Source organism: Desmodus rotundus, chromosome 4, assembly GCF_022682495.2.
Source record: "Desmodus rotundus isolate HL8 chromosome 4, HLdesRot8A.1, whole genome shotgun sequence".
Taxonomy (NCBI): domain Eukaryota; kingdom Metazoa; phylum Chordata; class Mammalia; order Chiroptera; family Phyllostomidae; genus Desmodus; species Desmodus rotundus.
In genome coordinates, this window is record NC_071390.1 from 22,718,017 (window position 1) to 22,741,982 (window position 23,966).

At 44.6% G+C, this 23,966-nt stretch overlaps 1 protein-coding gene across 6 annotated transcripts in view; it reads left to right on the forward strand.

The window, feature by feature from the left end:
• Positions 1-23,582, forward strand: part of DNMBP (dynamin binding protein) — a 95,901-nt gene extending 72,319 nt beyond the window's left edge. For all 6 annotated transcript variants that reach the window (XM_053922352.1, XM_053922351.1, XM_053922353.2 and 3 more), the window contains 12 exons: positions 764-863; positions 5,690-5,837; positions 6,633-6,650; positions 7,021-7,220; positions 8,392-8,522; positions 9,534-9,638; positions 12,851-12,979; positions 14,385-14,717; positions 15,117-15,296; positions 16,887-17,085; positions 19,883-20,424; positions 21,932-23,582. In XM_053922352.1, the coding sequence (XP_053778327.1) occupies positions 764-863; positions 5,690-5,837; positions 6,633-6,650; positions 7,021-7,220; positions 8,392-8,522; positions 9,534-9,638; positions 12,851-12,979; positions 14,385-14,717; positions 15,117-15,296; positions 16,887-17,085; positions 19,883-20,424; positions 21,932-22,117 (2,271 nt within the window). In that variant the 3' untranslated portion in view covers positions 22,118-23,582. The remainder of the gene's footprint in view (positions 1-763; positions 864-5,689; positions 5,838-6,632; positions 6,651-7,020; positions 7,221-8,391; positions 8,523-9,533; positions 9,639-12,850; positions 12,980-14,384; positions 14,718-15,116; positions 15,297-16,886; positions 17,086-19,882; positions 20,425-21,931) is intronic.
• The last annotated feature ends 384 nt before the right edge of the window (positions 23,583-23,966 follow it).

The window sequence follows — 23,966 nt, forward strand, 5'->3', positions numbered from 1 at the left end:
AGTATCAGGACACGGGAGCTTTCGCCACATGGATTTGCTGTGTTGGAAGTAAAGGCTGTGGCTGCTGCTCTTAATTCAAGAGTCTCAACATATGTGTGTCAACTTAAGCCATCAGCATCCTGTCACTTCTCAAGTCCACTGTTAACTTATCGGACTTACCGCAGTAACACCCAGCACGGTTTGGCTCCTGAAATCAGTACCAGGGAGTCTGCATTGTCACTTTACTGGAAAGGCTGTGTAATAATATAATGAAGGCTGGGGATGACAGGTTACTGGTTTTAGCACATGACTGTATAAGGTTTATTTAGAAGACTCTTATGTGCATATGTTAGGTGGTTTTCTAGATGCTGGAGTTGGAAAGGAGGTTAACAGTTCCTGGGGAGCTACAAGTCCTCACTGCTTGTTACTTGTCCACCTGGACCGGGTTTGGATTTGTATCTGGAACAGTCACTTCCGAGGACTTCTGTAGGAAGTGGGTAGTGCCATCAGACCCGGGGTGCTGGGTGGGAATATGTGTCCCGGTATAATTACAGACCAAGTCATTTCCACAGTCATTTTACTAAGGTCGTGGGGGCAATAGTTGGATCAAGGACAAAGGGTGACACTAAAGCTCATGGTGGATATTTCTATTCTGGAAACTTCGTGAGAGCCAGTGAAGATGACATTGAATGGCTTGATCATCCTCGAAGAGGTGTTTCTAGTATGAATGATATCCTGTTGATTTCACTTTCGTGCATCTTTACATTTTGTTTCTCTTTCTCAGATACCAAACATTGACTTTGAGGGACTTTTTGGAAACATGCAGATGGTGATAAAGGTCTCAAAACAATTATTGGCCGATCTGGAAATCAGCGATGCTGTAGGTATGTGCTCCTGCTATTTCAGATGCAGCTTTTTTTTTTTTTTTTTTAAACTTCATAGATAGGAGGAAGGAGCAGGGCCTTGCTGGTACTGAGTAGTTCTGCTAAGAAATGAAGTTTTAGTTACTTAGTTCAGAGGTTATTTGGCCATCAGCTTCTCCTCTTTACGGCCCCCTTTGGGGTGATACAGGATGTTCGCAGTAGGACATTTTAGCTGTTAGTGTGGTGTTTTCCAGCCTGACGGTACAGCCCGATCATAGGTCGCACCCAGTATATATACATTTTAATAAAATAGAAAATACCGGAATGTACTATAAATAATAAAAATAACTACAGTTTCTTGAAACTTTTCTTTCAATTCCTACATATATGTATAGTGAGTCATGATTTCAAATGTATTTGTTCATGTGGGTCATTGTCAAAAATGTTTGAAAAACAATCATCTGTTTCTTTTAAACAAGGGAACTATATTAGGTAACAAGTTATATCAAACTTAGCAGCTTCAAACAAGAAATAGGTATTATGTCCTAGTTTCTATGTGTTGGGGATCCAGGAGTAGCTTAGCTGGGCAGTTCTGGCTCAGGGTCTTTCATGAGCTTCGAGTCAAGAGTCAGGCTGCTGGCCTGGGTTACTGCCATCGTCATCTGGGGCTTCAGGAGCCACTTCCAAGGAAGCTCACTCCGCTCTCCAGGCCTCAGCTCCTTTCATGGCTGTCTTCCCGACAGGTCAGCTGGCTTTCCCCAAAGTGAGTGATCCGAGAAAGACAGAAGCTCAAGACGGGAGCCACAGTATCTTTCTAAGTCTGACCTCGGATGTGACATACCATCACTTCTGCCTATTCCGGTGGCCGTAGAGCAGCCCTGGTACAAGGTGGGAGGGAGCATCCTACCATTTTGCTGTTTTATCGGAATCATAGTGCAGTATGCTGCTACAGTCCCGCTATCCCACCAAGCATCCAGCAGAAGTAAAAGTGACCCTGTGTTATTTAAGAGTGAGCAAGCCTTTTCCAGAGTTTCCCAGTGAGATTTCTCTTTATTTCTCATGGGCCAGAACTGGGTCACATGGGTACATGTGAACTGATCACTGGAAATGGGAATGGGATCATGTTTTGGCTTAGATTAGGCACTATTTATGTGACTCACCCTGGAGAGAAATCGGGGAGCAGAATCAGGGCTCTGTCCCCTTGAAGGAAAGAGTAAGGGCTCCGGGATGTTAGGTGATGGTGCAACATCGCTAACATTTCCGGAGTGTGTATTGTACACCACACACCCTTCAAAGCTCTGTCAGGCTTGATCTCAGTTGTTCCTCACAACAGCCCTCTGAGGTGTAGGTGCTGCTATTAATCCTGCTTTACAGATGAGGAACCTGAGACTTAAAGGGGAGCCCAAGGTCGCCTGGCTAGTGACTGATGGGACTGCCCTTCAAGCTCATGTCTTTCTGTTGTCCTGTGCATGCCGTTCACTTCTATAGAGTAGCTGGATGTGTACTACTGTGGGAAAGGTAAGAGAAACTGAAGCCCAGGGTCTTGCTTTAACTGGAGAGGTCAGAGGTTGGACTTTGAGGACGGAAAGCACACACTGACTGACTAGAAGCAAGCCGTGGTGATCTCATTTTAATAGAATGCTAAAGCAAAACAGCCAAATTATAAGAGTGTATGAGGCATTTGAAATAAGTATCTGTAGATCATTTATTTAAATTATGAAAGAAATGAGAGAAATTGATTAGTATCTAAAAGAGATTAATTATTAATCAAACTTATTTTTTCTTCTAAGCTATTTTTTTTACCGGTATATTATAACAATAATAAAATAGGAAATTAAAACAAAATATCCATAATCTTACCCCAAAAATATCCATAATCTCACCCCCAAAAGATGTCGACTGTGTTTATTTTTTATTTCTTCCCTTGCACTCCTTTTCCCAAGACAACAGGAATTGGGTAGCAGACTGAGATGTGTGGAAGGTACACAGAGGATGGTCCTGGGAGCTGGAAGGTTCAGGACCCTGGCAGGAGTTTTAGCTTTACAAGTGAGGGACAACATGCGGTGGCCCTGACACGCGTGGGGTGGAGCCGAGACTGTGAGAGCGCATGCTGGGTGGTGGGGGTTGGTGCCGGGGGAGGGTAGAGGGGGTCTTCAGTCTTTGTCAACCAGAAGGCCAGGCAGTAGATTCAATGGAGAATTAATAAATGACTAGATTTGGAACATCTGATAAGGGAAGGTGCTGAGAAGTCAGAGAAAGGGAAAGTAAAGCTTTATTAAGCCATTAGCAAACGGCAGATTGACACGAATTGCATAAGCGATTTTTTAATTTTGTTTAAGTTTATTACTTTCGTATACAGGGTCCATCACAAATAATGCCTCTTTTTTATTACAAAATCTTTTATTACAAAATTATAAGCACATAATTCTGTAACAGAACAATATCACGCTCAAGCACACCATGTGACATTTTAGGTGAAATGTTCAAACTAAACCAAATTATTACACCCATATTATTACTCCACATCCACCCTCCAGCAGGCATTACTTCTGCCGTATTTTAAGTTTAATTTATTCTAATACATTCACATGTCACAAAGTTAGAAAAGTACAAAGAACTATTGAAAAGTGTTACGCATCCCCCAGCTACCCAGCTTTTCTCAACCAGAAGCAACCATCATTACCACTTTTCTTACATGTCCTTCCAGAGATAGTTTTCATATATCAGCACTTACATATATATTTTTCACTTCAGTCTGCCATCCCCATTTTTAAAAGTTATACCAGCGGCGGCGTACTTCAAACTGTCCTGCACTAAGCCTTTTCTCCCCTCTCAACCCTGTAACTTCCAAGCAGTTTTTACAACCCAGGGAAGAGGGATAACTCACCAAAAAATCAAGGGCCTCTAGGGTGCTGGAGAGAGCAGCACTGAGTTAACTCACTAACCCTGACTGGAGAAGGATTCCAGTGCAGCCACAACAGGGTCCAGTGGGGAAGGAAGAACGGCAGGTGTCCAGGGCTCGGATGAGTCGGAGGATGAGGAGGTGGAAAGGGGAAGGAAGTACTGGGAGACTGTGTGTGTAGTAATACATTAAGGGACTGGCTTTTGAATTATTTTAAACTTGTCTCACAGAGAGAAGTACACTTTACATAAGGATACATGTTTGTATATATATGTTTGTGCTTACATTTACTATGTGCAACGTTTTCTGATACCTTCTTTACTATTCTGTTTTATTTTCCCAAAAGAGTGCTAATCACAACCTGTGAAGTGAAGTAGATTTCATGACCCACTTACGGGTCGTGACCCACAGTTTGAAAGACTCTGGAAATTCAGGTGTGGCGTTGCTGCCTGTAGTCGCTGTAGAATAGTCACGACCGGGAAGGCTGGAGAACAGTGAACAGGGGGGTGGAGTGTGAGTAATCATCTGTGTGAGAGCTAAGGTTCTGGGGGTGCTGGTAGGGAATAGATACAGAGGAGTAATGAAGAGGAGGAGGCAGGCAATTATCAGATGGTGAAACTAGAGGATGAATCGGTGACCCTGAAGGTCGGAAGGAATCAGCCCCACTGCCACTGCCACTCCCATGGAGTCGCAGGGTTAGAGAGACGTGAGGCTGCCGAGGAGTCAGGGCGACGTGGGTGTTATGTATATGGACAAAATCAAGTTTCCTTACAGACAGGAGCTATGATTAAAGGAAGACATTTAATTTAAATAGAAACTGATCTTCACAAGAGTAGGGAATTCCATAGGACACAACAGAGAAGGAGCAGAGGTGACATTGTAGAGCAGGGGCTGGGGCTCCCTGCGGGTGGGGCTTATGCGCCAAGCAGCTGGTAGAAATAGTTACAGGGGGAGCAGTGAGTATGATTGTGTTTTGAGAGAGGAGCACTATTTCGGGGAGAACAGTACAGACTGAAGAAGGAAGGACCAAGTGTGCTGCGAGGAGGAGCAGTTTTAACAAGTCAAGGAATCGGCACAGTCAGGTTGCAGCTCTAAATGAAACGGGAGCTATACCTTTGCCTAATAGGCTGTGGACCAGGGATCTGTGGCTACCTCTCAAGGAGTCCATGAACTTGGGTCAAAAAAATAATTGTCTTTATTTTCAGTAACTTCTAAGTGAAATTTAGCATTTTTAAGGTACGCATATAGGGAATAAACCACACACTGTTAGCGGTACCTGTGACTTTATCGCCAACTAAAGTCACATGCTCATATCACATTAGGTTGTTGCAAATATCAACCGGAAGCAACCGCGATAACCAGGTTCGTACGCCACTCATCATACTTTGAAATTATGCTGATTATTGTTAGAGCCACTGCTACATTTTGCTACTTAATACTTTATAAAACGTATGTTATTATATCATATGTTTAGGGGTTTATATGATAGATATTGTAATATAATAAATTTCATTTAAAGTCCTGCACCTTTAACTCACGCATGAAGAAGAGGTTGGGAACCGCTGCCATAGTAGGATCTCTTCCTCGCTGTGGAGGTTCTTGGAGGCTCAGAGAGTGGGGGTCCTGGTCACGCACTACATGGCGAATACTTGCACACTCCTTGGGCTGCCTGGCTGAAAGGGGGCTGGAGACGGTTTCAGGGCCCAGCTGTGTGTGTGTGTGCACTGAAAAATAGATACATGGAAGACATGGTTCTCTTCAATTTTGCTGTAAATAAGTAGAATTTTAAGCCATTACATGGAAATTTCTTACTAATTTGATGTATAGTCTTACTGTCATTTCTTGTGGTAGGATTTAAGTGATCTTAAAGTTGGTTTATATACCTTACATTTGGGATACTGAGAAGACAGTCTGAAAATACTGTATGTCTGTGTATGTTTCAAAGGTCCTGTGTTTCTCGACCACCGGGATGAGCTCGAGGGAACCTACAAGGTTTACTGCCAGAATCACGACGAGGCCATCTCTCTGCTGGAAATCTACGAGAAGGACGAGCGGATCCAGAGGCATCTTCAGGACTCCGTGGCAGACCTGAAGTAGGAGTCTTGGGCCCTTCACTTCCATCTTAGCTCTTTAGTTCTGCCTTTTGAACGTCACTCCCCTGTACATGTCTAGACTTCTTATGATGCCCATCCATCTTACTTTAAACTTAAATGATGTATTACTATGGGTCCCATTAGGTACTGTACTTTACCGTGTGTAATGCATACTTTTTTGCCCACATTTTTGAGGGATAAATAAGGATGCATGTTATACATGGGTATAATGATTACCTACCATGTGTATAATAATGGGCATAATAAACCCATGTATAATGCACACGAACACGGGTATGCTTTATACATGGGAGCGCATTATACATAGCAAAATGCGGTAACTTGCCTTTTCCGTCATATGTCATGGAAATCTTAAGTGGCCTCCTGCTTGTAGTTCTGTCGATCTTAGTCACTATTATCTATACATACAAAGTATTAAGTGAGCATTTTCAGGTAAGAAGTAGTCACGAAGGTAGTTTGGTCCAAATAAACAAGAATATAGGAAAGAAGAGCAAATTCATTTACTCCTGACTATCAGGTGAGATTCTCCTGGTCTTGGGGAGGCAGGTTAATGTATGTATCTAAGTAGATCAAAGTGCAGTTAGGGGCTTACTGATTTTTAAAAATAGACTACGTGTGCTACCACAGACATCATAATTTCTCTTTTACCCCATGGGATATTTTGTCCACCCAACTACTAGGCATTAATGTTCAACTGATAAGCTCTGAGAGGACTGTGAAGATCGGCATTATCTCTAATCACTCTCTTTTCTTTTCACGCTCGCTGCCCTGTAGGAGCCTGTACAACGAATGGTGAGTTCCCTCGCCACTTGCACAAACTCATTTCTCTATTTTCCTCCTTTATAGACAGAAACCTAGAAGTACTGTCGGTTTACCTTGCTATATTTTTCTCCATAGCACTGAACACCAAGTGACAATTTGAATGCTGTTTGTTTGTTTATTGCCAGTCTCCTTCCATCAGGGCAGGGATTTTTTATGGCCTAGTAAATCCCCAGCACCTGGCACAGTACCGGTATTTATCAGGTGTCCAGTAAATGTGAATTAATGAAAGTGGCAGTAGGGTGAAAAGCAGGGCTATATCCAGGAATAACAAATACTATCTGTGGGCCCTGTGTTATTTATTGCCAGTGGACTAAAGGCTCTGTTTTCCCTTCTGTTCTAGGGGATGCACAAATTATATTAACCTGGGCTCCTTCCTCATCAAGCCAGTGCAGAGAGTAATGCGTTACCCACTGCTGCTAATGGAGTTGCTGAATTCCACCCCAGAATCCCACCCAGATAAGGTGCCTTTAACCAGTGCAGTCCTGGCAGTCAAGGAGATCAACGTCAACATCAACGAGTACAAACGTCGAAAGGATCTGGGTAAGGGAAGCGTCCTTGCTTCAAAGGAGGCATGCCCTTGACAATGTTCTCCTTCTCAACAGAATTATTTTACCAGAGATGGGCAAGGCAGATTTTAGTTTATAGGATTATGATGAAGAAACAGTAGTAGAATTTGGGGGAAGTGCGATAGGAAGAAAGAGAGCAGTAATAGTAAAAGCACAACCATGGAATATTGGAAATAGACATCTCTGCTAAAGCTTATGGCAACAGAAGTCTTTCCCAAGAGATAACAAAGACATTGGAAAGTGGCTCATCAAGGGTTCCTTCGGGCCCGGGTGATTGCCTTCTCAGTCTGTTGGAGGCAGCCCTTCTCAATCTGTGCTTACATTCGTTTGCTTGGCACACCTGGTTGGCTATTTTACTGTCTCCTCCTAAGTTAGGACTTCTGGTGTTCTCTCAGAATAGCCCCATATGACCACGTCCCTGGATCCCATCGGTCCTGCCTCTCTGGTCTGAGCTCCTCCCGTCCCCTCCCTACACTGTGCAGTCAGTTGCCAGCCCACCAGCTCTTCCTTTCTAACAGAGAATGAGCTGAACCATTTCTTTTCTTTTTCATCAGATGTCTTGTTGAGGTTCTAGTTCGAACACTCGAGTAGTATGGTGACCATGCTAAACTGATGTGTTATTGCCATCCTCAGAGAATCTGTAATGCAGTATGGCCTCTTTTCCTGCCACTCCACTCTCCTCCCCCCTTTACCTAAAACTGTTTTCTCTGCCTGACCATGTCACCCACGTTCATAAGTCATGTTGCTTGTGGCTGCAGAAGCTTTCTGGCCATCTAGCCCTCTGTCTTGGCTCCTATCACCTGATGTAATTTCATCTTCCTCAAAGATAAAGTGTCTTTTTGCTGCCCTCCAACCTTCCCTGGGCAGCCCGTCTGCTATGATCTCCGGTCTTTTCTGCAGATTGTGCCTAATGTGCGGCACAGGCAATCAAGTAACTCCTGGGCAGCATTCTTACCGTGCGAGATCATTGGCTAACTCTGTCTGTCCGTGCATGGTGATGTGGATTAATAATTTATCTTTACTCATTATAAGCTCATCGAAATCAGGCACTAGCTCTAGTTTGGGTCGTGGGTCTTGCTTTGTGCTTGTTTTGTAGTCTGTGCTCAGGAAAGAGCTTTCTGAACTCAATCTGGCTCACTCCCTAGTCCTCAAGTATCGGAAGGGTGACGAAGATAGCCTCATGGAGAAAATTTCGAAGCTGAACATCCACTCCATCATCAAGAAGTCCAACCGAGTGAGCAGTCACCTGAAGCACCTCACTGGCTTTGCCCCACAGGTGAGGGTCCTGCGCCTGAAGGTTCAGCTTGTCTGTGGCAGCTTTTCAGGGCTCCATGGGGCAGCCTGCATGGTGTCAATTGGGATGACTCCCCGCTTAGTGCCTCCCCTGGTGTTTGCTGGCTGGTGGATACAGGTCCCTGCAGCTACTGGTGACGTCAGTCCACCCACCCAGCCCTCTCTCCTTGCCTTGGGGAGCTGCCAGTGTGCACAAAGGCAAATCAGAAGGCCAAAATCAATCGCCTAATAATAATTATTGTGGCTTTCGACACCCATAAGACACTTATAATTTATTTAGGGAGACAAAATTAAAATTGCAGACCTATTAACCTAGAAGAGATTTAAGAGCTCACCCAAGTTCAACACCATATGTCACATGTAAGGAAATGTAAAGTGAGGGATGGAGTGATCTGAAAACCAATTTGTGCGCAGTCGTGAGGGTAGATCCGAGGTCTGCGGCCTTCACTCACTGTCGTGTGAGTACACGGTACCAGGAAGAGGAAATGCAAGCTAGAAAAAAGTCAGTTGCTAAGTTTTGCCGTTCTCTACACGCTGTAGAGTACTTAAGAAAATGAGCTCAGTGATGAGCTTCATGTTGCCAAGAGACTTAATCTGAGCCTTTTAAAGGAAGGAGGCAGGTTAGGCATAGAGAAAGCAGAGGGCATACCAGGCAAGGGAACAGCACAGGGGCGAAGGCACCGAATCAACACGTGTGGCAGGTGCCAGAGAGACTGGCGAAGGGAGTGGCCTCACTGGCCAGAGCAAGGGTTTCCTTCAGGAGCAGAGGAGGTAAGGGCTGGGGGGGTGGGGGTGGGGGGTGGGGATGGGACTTATATACTTGGGAGATCTTTCAAAGCCACGTAGAGGTGTTTAAATTCAATTTAGTGTGATTCAGGGAAGTACCAGAGGTTTAAAATGTAAACAAAAGATGTTTTTAGGAAAGATATTTTGCCAATCAGGTAGATTGGGGGAGAGCTCCGATCTGCTAACAGTACTTGTTCATTCTGAGCAGATAAAAGATGAAGCATTTGAAGAAACAGAAAAGAACTTCCGAATGCAAGAAAGGTTGATCAAGTCTTTCATCCGAGACCTGTCTCTCTACCTCCAGCACATCCGGGTGAGTGAAGACATCGCTGTATTAGGGTCACACACAGTGTCACTCGGCCTGCTTTCCTGTTCATCCAGCGTATTGTTGAATGTTCAATGATCTGGATTCAAGCGAACATTATGTCATGACATATTCTTTATTATATTGGGTTGGCCAAAAATTCCATTTAGTTTTTTCCATTAAATTAAAGACATGTTTTTCATTTTCACCAATGACTTCATTGATTTGGATATTTTGACTATGTGGGCTATCTCCTGCTATTGGCTTCTAGTGGGTGGAGGCCAGGGGGCTGCTGAACATCTTCCAGTGCATGAGCCAGCCCCGCAGCAAAGAACTATTTGGCCAAAATGTCAATAGTGCCAAGAAACTTCGCAAACCACTTTTGACACATTCAACTAGTCACAGCACCTTCTCCATACACTGCACAAATCTTTTTGTGTGTGTGTGTCAGTTGCATTATTACCCTTGTTGAAATAATAAAGCATAATATGCCAAACTGTTGCGTATTTTCTTCCATCTTCAATATTAAAATGCACAAAAATTCACCAAATTCATAAGCATTTTTTTAAATGCATGCTGATATGACAGCTGTCACAATACAATCTAGCAAAATTGTTTTGAATGAAGTTAGAGACAACTAAGCACTACTAGAGCCATTATATGGAAAAAACTAAACAGATTCTTGGCCAACACAATAACCTTTAAAAGTTCTAAATAACCTTTAGAAGATCAGCACTTGTATTAATTTTAAAGTGGTCAAGCTGTCTCTCCCTCTCAATCTTCCCCACCACTGTTTTTACTGTCTCCTGTATTTAGTTATATGAGAAGCCCTTATCACAGTTGATTTTATCAAAATCACTTTAAAGATAGAATACTAGAGGATAGTTCCTAGAGAAGTCTCTCTAATAATAACATTCATTTTCAACTCATTCAGTCGCTATGCAGAGGGCCTCTGAGGTGCTGGAACCTTGACTGGGTCTGGAGAGCTGGCGGAGCAGAGGAGCTGGGGCCTGGGGCAGCCCACCCCGTCCCCGGGCAGCGTGCCCTCCACGCAGCCAGAACCAGGACTAGGACCCTTTCTATTCATATTTCCAGTTTCTCTGTTGAGTTCATAGAATGGTGTTCACCTACGTGTATGACATACCCCTTTCCCTCACACATGAAAATCCTATCTTATGTAACAATCAAAATTAAACTGTCTTCTTTTTGTCTAAAAGATAGGTTAAAAACATGCTATTTTAATATAATTTAAATTTTCATTTTTTGAAAGAAGTTGAGGATGTTTAAATTTTTTTCTATGGTTTGTTTATATTTTGGGCCACTTATTTATTGATTTGTTTTTCTTTTTCTTACTGATTCTTGGAACCTCAGTACATATTGGAAAAAACAGCCCCATGTCTGATATGATTTACAAATATTCCCCCCTTCTCCCCACCCCAATTTGTTGGCTTTTGAGTTTGCTTGAAGTATAGAAAAGTTTCATTTTTGTTGAGTCTAATTAGACTTTTATGTCTTCTTAGTTCTGTGTCATACTTAAAAAAGACCTTTCATATTCCGAGATAACAAAGACAAGTATCTCCCATGTTTGGTGCAATTATCATTTCATTTTTTTTATGTTAAAGTTATTGATTTAGCTGGAATTTACTTTAGTGTACAAAAGATTTGAGGTAGGGATTCAACTTTTTTTTTTCCATACCTGCTTACCTAATTGTCATCATTTACTGAGTAATCCCCACAGATTTGAAATGCCCGCTACAGTTCCTTTCAATATCAAACTCTCCCTGTTCATGTTTGAAAATGCAATTAGGTAACAATTAGGGTTTATAAAACTTTTAAGGAGCACATTGGCTTCCAGTGAGAGATTTGAGCAAAAAAATACTGAGTCAACCACCTCGTCTGAGGGCTTTACCTTACAGTTCCTCTATTTGGCTATTTTCCTCCATGTTTTCTAAATGTATAGCAAGTGAACACCTGAGCCCCCACCTCTTGAAAGACTCATCTCCATAGCAACAGGTGGAAGCATTTGAGGCCGGACACATGGAACACGGACAGCCACTTGATAGGCAGATCGATTTGGTTCTGATTGCTAACAGCGGAAATTTGGGGAGAAAATGTTCAACAGTTTCGTCACTGACCTAAAATGAAAAGAAGCCCTGGTGATAATAACATTAGATAATAGATCGGCTGATAGAGAGAGCCAGCAAGGACGTAAGCCGAGGGGCAGGGACTGTATAATGTGGTCTCCACGTTGGCATATGGACTGATATTTTGCAACTTCACAACATTCCTTTAAAAGAATGTAAGAGGAAATCATGTTTTCCATTTCTCCCACTCGGGTGGAATTACAGAGATTCCCCACCTTATCTTTCCAACGAAACTGGCTTTATTTATTTGTTCAGATAGAGGACCTGAAGACAAGAGGTCTAAAAGTGTGGTAAAATGAATGTCAAACCAATGTGTGAGGCACTGATATTTTTGGCCTGGGGATTTCATTTACCCTTGAACTATATTAATGGAGTTTTAGGTTTTATTCGGGCTAGCATCAGAATAACAAGCTTTCTCTAAACTTAAGTAAAGAAGGCAGAAGCCCTGCGTTGTTTCATGCAGCCAAAGAAAACCAGCCTGGGATTCAAAACTGTTGGGATCAGTTAAGTGCTTATACGTTCACTTACTTTTTTAATTTTTTTTCAGCGTCGCTATAATTGAGTCCTGCCTTCACATAAGTGATATTATGTGTAAGGAGGTATTTTTGCAAGGAAAAAGCAGGGCGAGCGCGACCAGGAGCGCCAGAGTCTGAGTGTGAGAAGCAAGGCCGCGCTTACCCTCAGGGCAGTGCGCGGTCGGTTCTGGGGTGGCAGCAGGAGCCAAGACTCAGGGGGGACAGATGATCGTTCGTGATCATAACCCTGCAGGGATCAACTCTAGTTTAATAATTTACTTTTTGATGTATTAAGAAACCCTCAAATTAGGGACATAGGGAAATGCTAAAGAGATGATAAAAGTCCTCACTAATGTTTCCATGATTGGAAATCTTAGGCTTTTTCCCCTGTGCCCGTAAACCATAGTTTATGAGAGTATGCTTGTTTCAAAACTAACATGTTACACTCTAGAGAAACATTTTAATGCTGGAACCCTTTGTCCCAGGCTGCTATCGAGGATGAAGGATGAAGGCTAGAAAGTTCTGTTTGATCTTATCCGTGTTTGTTTCTAACCGGCCCCAGGAATCGGCCTGTGTGAAAGTGGTGGCTGCTGTGAGCATGTGGGACGTGTGCATGGAGAAGGGACACAAGGACTTGGAACAGTTCGAGCAGGTGCATCGCTACATCAGTGACCAGCTCTTCACCAATTTTGTAAGTGACCATCTTTAACACAATTTTCACGGGTCGGGCCTCTTCCTGCGTTCTTTCCGACCTCCCGCTCGTGGAAACGTTAATTCCACAAAGACGTGCCCTGTGTGTGTATCAGGAGTTCCGGCCATCCTCTAGGGTATTTGTATCAGGATTTGATATTCAAAACATGATTTTCAATAAGTTAAGTGGATAGGTAGCACCTATACGTATTCACGCAGATTTTTTCATAGGTTGTGATCAGACTCATTTGAGGGAACAACGGAAAACTAGGAAATGTAATCGTGGATCACTGTTGATAGCTCTGATCAAAAGAAAACAACTATTGGAATAATAACTTAAAAAGGAATGTTCAGGAATAGTTAAATGGTTAACAAATACATCTTTGAGATTGTACAAACTACAAAGAAAGTACTAAAGGCCAGATTGCTTGGGAAATACTAAATAGATAAGCAGTTAACCCTTGAATAACACAGGTATGGGTCCACTTATACACAGACTTTTTCAGTAAATACTGTAAATGTATGTTCTCTTTCTTACGATTTTCTTAATAACATTTTCTCTAGCTTACTTTATATAAGAATACAGGCTCTAATATTTGCAGTATAGTTTGGGGGGAGTCAAAACTGGATTTTTGACTGTGGAAGATGTTGGTTCCTTTAACCCCTGCATTGTCAGAGAGTCAACTGTAAATGGTATTTGCTTGGTCTCAAGTAGAATGAATTGGGCGGAGCTTGATAGTGTCTTGGAGATGTCAGAATGGCTTGAAGCTGCAGGGAGTGTGCACACTCGGGGAACTTACAGGTGTTCTAACATTAGCTTTCTAAAAAAATAACTTACTAAGTACCTATTTGTGGTTTTTTATGTGTCCATACCCTGTCTTTAATGTCTGTCCCACTGGAAAGAATTAAAGAGAAGAATCTTTTGAAAGATGAAAACAGATATTATCAACTAGTTATGATCAGAAAAGGCATTGTGGGTATGAGAAAGTTTGTCTCTCCCGGATTTATGTAACAACTAAATCTTAAGTTAAACTCAAGCTACATAGACAGCTGTATGTAAGAAGTGACACCAGGCAGACTGTCACCTCTGGGTTGGAATGCAGCCCTCACATTCATGTGTGGAGTCAGCATTTGTTATCAAGTGCAGAGCTAGAGGGGGATTCGCATATTTTGCACACTATTTGGTGTGTGCAGATGGCTGGGTGAAGAGTTGTGGATGAGTTTGGTGGAGTGTGTATGTATGTACACAGGGTGTTAGGTAAATAGGACACTTGGATCTGCTTGGGTGTAGCTTGTGCACTAGGAGTAAAGCAGGTGTTACAGGACATACCAAAATGAGCCTGAGGAGTATTTTGGAAAATAGCAAGTGTGGAATATTGAGCCACGTGCCTTTCTTGTCCCTACAGAAGGAGAGGACAGAGCGGCTTGTCATCTCGCCCCTAAATCAGTTACTGAGCATGTTTGCAGGGCCCCACAAGCTGGTACAGAAGCGCTTTGACAAGCTGCTGGACTTCTATAACTGCACAGAGCGGGCGGAGAAGCTCAAGGACAAGAAGACCCTGGAGGAGCTGCAGTCGGCCCGGAACAACTACGAGGCCCTGAATGCGCAGCTGCTTGACGAGCTGCCCAAGTTCCACCAGTACGCCCAGGGCCTCTTCACCAACTGCATCCACGGCTACGCCGAGGCCCACTGCGACTTTGTGCGCCAGGCGCTGGAGCAGTTGAAGCCACTGCTTTCGGTGAGTCCCGTACTCCCTGCCATGCAGAATTCACCTCTGAAGTTCTGATGTTTTCCTGGAAATGTACAATGGGGTTATTTGAGACCTTATTCAAACTAGGTAGATTAAATATGTTATTAAGTCAAGCCCGTTAGGAATTGGAATTCTTGATCCCTTGATGGTGCCGATAAAAGCTGTGGCTTTTAAATAGCTCTCTTTCCACCTTGCGCAGTCCCCGGGAGAGCCAGCCAGCTGCCTGCCTTGTCCCTTGTGACGGGCTGCAGTGCTGGTAGCTCACACAGAGTGAATGCAGGCGAACTCTAGCTTCCAGTTGGGTTTAATGAGACTGTCAGTCCTGGGATCGTTCATCTGTGTTCTCTTCTTTCCTCTCTGTCTGTCTGCTCTGCCCACGGGCTCCAGTTACTTAAAGTTGCCGGCAGAGAGGGAAACCTCATCGCCATCTTCCACGAAGAGCACAGCAGAGTTCTGCAGCAACTCCAGGTTTTCACCTTCTTCCCAGAGACTCTTCCGTCTACCAAGAGGCCGTTCGAGAGGAAGACTGTGGACCGCCAGTCTGCTCGAAAGCCACTCCAGGGCCTGGTGAGTGGAGAACTAGAGCAGGGATGTGCGGCTGAGTTAAAAGAATGTGAGCTCTGGAACTAGACCTCCTGGGTTCAGATCCCGGTACGGACACCTAACTCACTGTATGTCTGTGAGCAAGTACCTCAACCTCTGTGCCTTGGTTTCTTCATCTGTAAAACACAGATAACAATTGTAGCTGCAGCATAGAGTCATTATGAGGTTTAAACGAGTTAATATATGTAAGTACCTGAACCACTGTGCCTTGGTTTCTTCATCTCTAACACACAGAATAATTATAGGTACATCATAGAGTTGTTATGAGGTTTAAATGAGTTAATATAGGTAAAGCACTTAGAAATTGCCTGGCAGCTAATAAGTGTTGTTATTATTATTTTTTTAGATTTTATTTATCTTTAGAGAAGGGAGGGTGGGAGAAACAGAGGGAGAAAAACATTGATATGTGATACATCAATCAGCTGCCTTTCTCACGCCCCCCTCTGGGGACATGGCCAGCAACCCAGGCATGTGCCCTGACTTGGAATCGAACTGGCAACCTTTCAGTTTGCAGGCCAGCACTCAATCTACTGAGTCACACCAGCCAGGGCCATTGTTACTATATTTAATATTGATGGACCCAGCTCTCTCTCTACAGGCTAGCAATTTAATAGGAGTTTGAATACTTTATAACAAATGGAGAATAAAGGTTACTGAGTTCTCATTTATCAAGGCTCATTCATTCATTTACTCACCACTGCTGAACATTACAGGTGTGCCTACTGGTACTCGATAGTGACTACCTGTAGTTTTCTCACCCTTGATGTGTACTGCCAAGTGCCCTCTGGAAAGCACCCTTGCATTTCAGTCTGTGCAGAGAAAGATGGTAAAGTGTCATTACTTTGATTGGTTAATGAAGGGGGACTGATTTAAGAGTATGCTAATTCTGCCAGGCCTCGTATTTTTGATTATGTATTAGAAAAAAAGAATTATTTAATTTACTGCCAAACAGTTTGTGGTAGACTGCTTTTTTACCTGGAGTTATTTTCTTTTTAAACTCAATTCCTCCACATTTTGAAAGCTTTGGTTCCGATATCCCAGGTTGCATCAGGTCATAATCTAAAGCCTGGACATTTGTGGGTTTTGCCCCCTACCATCTCATAAACATTAATTTACATTAACATAAAAGGGGAGTCCAGTGCATTACCACTTTCACTTTATCCTGGTTTTGTGGGTGTTGTTTGTTTTTGTAGACAGGGAAGTCGGCATGAGGAGAGTCTCAGCTGTTTAGCTTCATAGAGCAAGCAGTAAGAAGACCTAGGAATATTGGGTACCTTGTCCTTAGGTGGCATTTTAATCACATTGTTTTCGTCACAAGATAACAGACTAAAACCGTGTGTTAAATTTCCTTAATAGCTGCAGAGGCGAGGGAGCATGGCAAGAGAGCGTGGTTTTTACCCAGTCACGGGACTGACTTGGGCACAGACACATCTGATAGGAGTCGTGAGCAGCCAGCTCTCCTCTGCCCCCATGTCTGAGACGCAGCCCATGTGTCAGGATTGAAAAATGACCAGGGAGAGCTTTGCTGATGCTATTTCTTGTGTGGCCTTTCAGCCAAGTTACATAATGCAGTCAGAAGAACTCCGGGCCTCCCTTCTGGTGAGATATCCCCCCGAAAAACTCTATCAAGCAGACAGGAACTTCAACGCTGCTCAGGACCTGGATGTGTCACTTCTGGAAGGTGACCTGGTGGGCGTGATCAAAAAAAAGGACCCCATGGGCAGTCAGAACCGCTGGCTGATTGACAATGGAGGTAAGAAGGGTGGACGTCAGATTACCGTAACTCTAAATGAGGATGGAGTGATTCGGGCTGTACCTGAACCCCGTCCAGGCCAGGAAAAAATAGGAGAGTCTTTGATTAGAGGGGGAAATAACCTTAAAAGTTCTGTCCATCTCTTAGTATAATGCCCAAGTCATTACTGAAACAAAACCTGTCCTCAGTTTTGTTTTTGTTTTTTTACAAATTCCAGAGGAGATTCTGGTCCCCACTGCAAGGCCTTGCTCTGTTTCACAGCCAACGGGGCCTGAGCCCTTGCAACCTGTTCTGAGCAGCTCACAGCCTGCGCTGCCTTCGTCCCAGTTCTGTGAATGTGTTTTATGAGTGTGTGAATTCAAAGCCTGTAAGAAAGAGGTTTTGTTTGCTTTTTGAGTTTTTCCCCAGAACAATCCCACCTCATGACTATTTATGGAATGAATTTAAAAACAGCTCACAGCTTTCTTTTCGTGGATGGGGTGGGGTGGGGGAAAGTACAGAATTAAAGAATGATACTAACCCACAATCCTTTCTCCACAATCCCCAAATCTGAAAAGCTTTGAAAAATCAAAGGTTTTTGTTTTTCAGAGCTCATTTGCCAAAACCTGCCTGACCTGAACTCATTTGGTGGCAAAAAAGTGACCAAAGTGACATGGGTCTATTCATAATCGTCACTTACCCCTTTTGGATTTGAATATGGGGTGCTGACCCAGACGCTGCCGGGACATTCTGAAATATGTAGTGTATGTACTTGATTACCTTCCCCAAATCCAAAAATCTAAATTCTAAAACACATCTTGTCTTAAACATTTTAGGTATGGATTGTGGGCATATATAATAAACATCTACGTTCACATTGCCCCAAACTGAAATTTTTTTTTCTTTTTTTTAGATTTTTATTGTTATTCAATTACAGTTGTATGCCTTTTCTCCCTATCCCTCCACCCCACCCCAGCTGAACCCACCTCCCTCCCCCACCTCCACCCTCCCCCTTGATTTTGTCCATGTGTCCTTTATATTAGTTCCTGTAATCCCCGCTTCCCACTGTCCCCACCCCACTCCCCCCTGGCTATTGTTAGATTGTTCTTAACTTCAATGTCTCTGGTTATATTTTGTTTGCTTTTTTCTTCTATTGCTTATGTTCCAGTTAAAGGTGAGATCATATGGTACTTGTCCCTCACCACCTGGCTTATTTCACTTAGCATAATGCTCTCCAGTTCCATTCATGCTGTTGCAAAGGGTATAAGCTCCTTCTTTCTCTCTGCTGCGTAGAATTCCATTGTGTAAATATACCATAGTTTTTGGATCCACTCGTTTGCTGATGGGCACTTAGGTTGCTTCCAGTACTTGGCTATTGTAAATTGTGCTGCTATGAACATTGGGGTGCACAGGTTCTTTTGGATTGGTGTTTCAGGGTTCTTAGGGTATAATCCCAGCGGCGGAATTGCTGGGTCAAAGGGTAGTTCCATTTTTAGTTTTCTGAGGAAATTCCATACTGTTTTCCACAGTGGCCTCACCAGTCTGCATTCCCACCAACAGTGCACTAGGGTTCCCTTTTCTCCGCATCCTCTGCAACATTTGTTTGTGGATTTGTTTATGTTGGCCAGTCTGACTGGTGTGAGATGGTACCTCATTGTGGTTTTAATTTGCATCTCCCTGATAGCTAGTGCCAAACTGAAAATTTTAACATTGCTCAGTTTCGTTAAAAGTGCTTGTGGGTTTTCTCCCTCCCCCTACTCCTGCTTACCCAAAAACAGAGACTGAAACAGGAGAGGAAGGGACAAAGGCTGGGCCTTCCAGGGTGATGGGCAGGTGAGAGCCACTGATGGTTCGTGGACAGATAAACCCCTTGTAAAGATCCCAGCTGTCGAAAATGCTCCATCATCCTCGGGGTTTGAAAAGTGGTGGCAAGAAGGCCGCAGTATCAGGGTCAGCTGTTAGACCTCCTGCCCCTCGCCACCTGCCCAGGGGACCCCTCCCATCATCCAGCAGATGAAACAGATGGATGCCGGCAGTTTTTACTGCAGGAAACGCACCAAAGACCCAGACAGAAGTGGCTGTTGCCTCACATAGGGGTTACATACTCTGGGTCCCTGCCCGGGCAGCTATTTCTTTCTTAATATTATAAAACCTTTTCCTGTTGATTAGAGATCTCGGTTCCTAATTTGTGCTTCAAAGTTTTGGCTGCAGCGTCTTAGGCACTTTGTTGAAGTGAACATGTGCCGCACACATGTTGAGTGTGTATTTTAACGATTATAAACAGCTTGCTACTTCCGACTGTCCTCACAGTGTTCCCACCACATTTCTAAGCCAGAGACGAGGATCCAAGCGTCGTGGATGGGAGGAGGGCCGGGAGGAGGCGTTTCTGAGTGCTCTGCCCGATGAGGACGGTTTTTCGAATTTCTCTTTACCACACTGTTGTATTTGAGCGCACCCTTTGTTAAGCTGTCCCTTAGTCTTTTTTCCCCAGGCTTTAAATATCATGTTAAATTGTCTCCACGTGCTCATTGTCCAGCTTGTCCTTCTTGCTCCCCCCCCCCGACTCAGCACAAGGCCCCCGAATCACTCATCTGTTCTGAGGCTGTGACAGGAATGAACTGGCAGGCAGGCGCGGCGTCTCGTCCCCTACCCACACTGTATCCTGGGATGACGTCTAATCTGTTTTGTTACTGGGCATCTTATTTTGTGTCTCTCACTCTTAACCAGCTTTCAACCAGTAGTTTCTTCTCTGTTGATTCCCCCATCCCTCCCTCTTCCTTTGACAAAGGCTCTTCATGTGTATTTTTCTTCCTCATAGTCACCAAAGGCTTTGTGTACAGCTCCTTCCTGAAGCCCTACAACGCCCGTCGCAGCCACTCGGATGTCTCTGTGGGCAGCCACTCCTCCACCGAGTCCGAGCCCGGTGGTTCTTCCCCCGGGTTCCCTCGGCAGAACAGCAACAGCGCCTTGACCCTCAACCCCGGCAGCATGGCCGTGTCCTTTACCTCGGGGCCTTGCCAGAAACAGCCTCAGGATACATCGTCATCGAAGGAACTTGACCAGGGAACTCTCCATGCTTCCTTAAATGAGGGCGGTTCAGAGAGCAGTCCTTCCAGCTGCCCTTCGGACCCACACTCCACCTCCCAGCCCAGGCCCTGGGACTCCACAGATGTGGTCCGAGACACTGACCAGCCCGCCCTGAGGAGCTACCGAAACTCTAGGCATCCAGAAATGGCTGGTTACTCTGTACCAGGGCGAAACGGGCAGGGTAGAGACCTGGTGAAGGGGTGTGCAAGAACAGCCCAGTCTCTGGAAGACAGAAACGAAGAGCCAGAAAGCAGTGAGGCAGAAGGCAACCAGGTGAGTGCGCCCTGCTCACCGTGCGGAAGAGGCGGCAGGTGTGTTGTGGGTGCAGCTGCTGCTTTTCTGGGAGTGGGACCGAGTCAGAGGCTTGCAGGGCCTGGGGTGCGGTCTGCAGACGGGCTCACAGACAAGCGCTATAAAGCACACACACAGAAACTCGGTGCTGTGAGAGTGACCTCAACTCCCCTGGGCCCTTTCTCTGGCTGACTCGTCATAGGCGATTTCTGAGCCCCTTCTCTTTGTCACTGGGCACTTGCAAGGTGTTAGGATGAAAATTTTTCCCACTCTTTCAGTTCACTAATTCCTTAGTTGTATAAAGTTTGCCGTTTAACCCATCACTTAGTTTTTAATTCAAATACTGTGGTTTTCGTTCTAGAATTTAGAAATAAAGTTCTGGCTCTGTTTCAGTTTTTCCTATTCCTTTTGTCATGGCTTGTTATTATCTTGGGGATTTGAATATAGCCTTTGTATTTTGAACATTTAAACCAGCATATTTTAAAGCCACTTTCAGATTCACGGCTGAGACGTCCCTGGCTCACCCGCTTGTTTTCTTTGCTCAATCTTGCAGCAGTGAGTTCGTTGTACATCTGTTCTACCACGTTTGTCAGTGAGCTTATCTCCCGTGGGGGGTTGCCTTTGATGAGACACTCAGTCATGTCCTGGGTTATGGGAGCATTTGCCTTTGTCGAGCTTGGGATGCCAAAACACCAGTTTTCACACGAGTTTCTCAGCTCAGACGCTCCATGCCGCATTCCTCAGGGCGCAGATGACCACAGTGCCTGCCCGTTTCTCCCTGATGAGTCCGTTACTCCCCACGGCCCAGGACAGATGTCCCAGTTCTGGACCCACCAGTGGACAGTTTTTCCAGACGCACTGGGGGAGAAAATGGCCCTTCCTTAGACTGACTTTGTGTGGGGAGCTCAGTTCGAGCTTCCTCAACTCCCTCCCCTGACCAGATCCTGAACGCCAGCCCCCAGCCGTGAGCTCACCCTTGTGCCCTGGTGGCCTCCCAGCTTCTGCTCGTGAGCGCCGCCCTCTCTTTGCCTTATACCTTTGTCATTGTCACCTGGAGATCATCCTTTTTAGCTTTGAGGTTAGTTGTGGGTTTTTTTTTAAGTTTTTGAAATTCCGAATTCATATGTTTGGGTACGGAAGCGTGTCCTTGTATCCCATCCATCTTACGTATTTACTGAAGGGTCCTTCTTGTGCCGTTTAAGGCAACTCGGATGTGCATTTTGGTTTTCTTTGACTTGTCCTGTCCATTGTGGTAACCACGAGCTATATGTAGCTAACAATGATATAACTTTAAGGTAGTTAAAATTTAAAAATTAAGTTCCTCTGGCTTACTGGCTATGTTCCAAGTGCTCAGTAGCCACAGTGACTAGGGGCCGCCATACTGGACGGTGCAGCCCAAGGCCGTCCCCCTTACTGCAGCAAGTGCTGTTGGACTGCGTTGCTCCGAGCAGTTTCCTGTTGCCTGACTCGTTTTTTCTCCCGCACACAGGTCTATTTTGCTGTCTATACCTTCAAAGCACGGAACCCAAATGAGCTGAGTGTGTCAGCCAATCAGAGACTCAAGATCCTGGACTTTAAAGATGTTACAGGAAATACAGAATGGTGGTTAGCTGAAGTTAATGGGAAGAAGGGCTATGTTCCATCCAACTATATTCGCAAAACTGAGTATACCTGAACCTGTTCTGCTTCCCAGTCATCGTCACTGTCCTTGCTTCCTTCTGCTGAATGGTTCTCGTGTTCCACTGAGCGGACACCTGCTCCAGAGACACTAGCCCTGTCTGCGTTGCTTAACCATGCCACAGGGGGGCGCAAGATACGTCTTGTTCTCGATTGGGTTCTCAACCTTAGCACTAACTAGAATTGCTAGAATTTGGAATGAACCCTGGGGCTTGGAAATAATTCTGTGCCCATAAGAAGTGGCAAGTCCTGGGGTCAGCCCATGGAAATGAGAAATTTCCAATCAGAAGGACCAGTATCCTACGAATGCTGGGAGCTGTGCAGTAGCGTTAGAAGATGTTGGTGTTGGTTGCACCATACTGAGTTTGGGGGGGCCTTGTGCTCCACAGTCACCTGACAGAAACCGATGTGGATGAAAAGAACTCTCCGGAAGCCCTTTTCACACTGTGCCTCTGCCTGTGGCAAGGAGTTTGCTGAGATTGCACCAGTTCTGGTGTCCCAAGGCTTCAGTGCCTAGCACACATCCACACACACGTGCCCGCCCCGATTTCTGAAAGTCCTTCAAACACTGCCATGTGTAAACTTTCTTCTTTCACTGCATTTCCAGATGGGTAGGCAACATTCAACTGCTTGCCTTGCCCTTTTGGAAAGCATCAGGCATCTTTATTTTCCTTCAACCTTTATCTGAAAGGTTCTCATTTCTTTCAGGTACAGACATCTGCGCCTTTCTGACAGTCACCTCTACTTTATACAGTCTGTGTGTGACAGTCTCTCCTGGTGCTCTCTTCAGCAGCCCAGTAACTGACGGATTTTCTTAGGACAGGATCAGGCTCCAGCCACACCACTAACGTACTTGCTCTACAATGAGCCGAAACCAGTCCAGCCTGGTGGGAGACCGGAAACCTTCCTCCTTCATCCAAGCACACTACTATCCACAGGCGCAGAAAACGAACACATGTGTCTTACTTAAACTCAGATAAGCAGCCCTAAAAGTAGCTTATCCTAGACTTGGAAATAAGCATTCTCTGTCTTACCTCTAACCTCCATGCTTCAGAGAGCACAGTCTAAGCCAAAAAGATTCCAAAGTGCCTGATCGCACCTTTCTCCGGCCTCAGGAAGATACTGGCCAATTTTCAGATGGAGACTCTCCCCCTGAAAGTTTTCCTTGAGCGGGGCTCATTTAAGGGCTGCCCCACATATGAAGCCTACCTTGGAACAGGAAACTATGAAACAATCCATAATGCCGTAAAGGGAGTTAAGAACTGCCTTACAGCCCCTGTTCCTCCAAGTGCACCTTGGGCCGAAACAGCCTGGTGATCAGGAGACACCTGTGGACCCCTGCGCCCTGATGCGTCTGCAGGTCGGTCAGAAGGCAGAGACATGAGCCTCTTGTGAATAGTGTTCATATTTAGAGATGTTTCTATTGAAGTAGTTATTTTATAAATAAAAGCATTTCTAAGGGTCATGAGTATGTTTCCTTGATTTCCCTCCACATTTTGCCTGGACCTTCCTCTTGGATTCCTGAGGGTACCTTCCTGACGGTTAGGTAATGCCCAAATCCCAGGATATGGGAGAGGGTAACTGAAGAAATTGGAGTCAAACACTGACTTGTCTAATGTAATATCAATAGAATTACTGTATATTCAAAAGATGTCCATGCTACAGGTGATCGCCTCTTCATTTTAAGGCATTCTATATTTTAAAGTCCTGGCAGAACGGAAGGGCTGGATTCTCTAAGCTGGAATTCCTAAGAGTATTTTCCTGATATTACAGTTCTGGAAACTAATGCCCTAGAGGTTAACAAGGCCATAACGCCATAGCAGGGGCAAGATTGGCGGGGGGTGGGG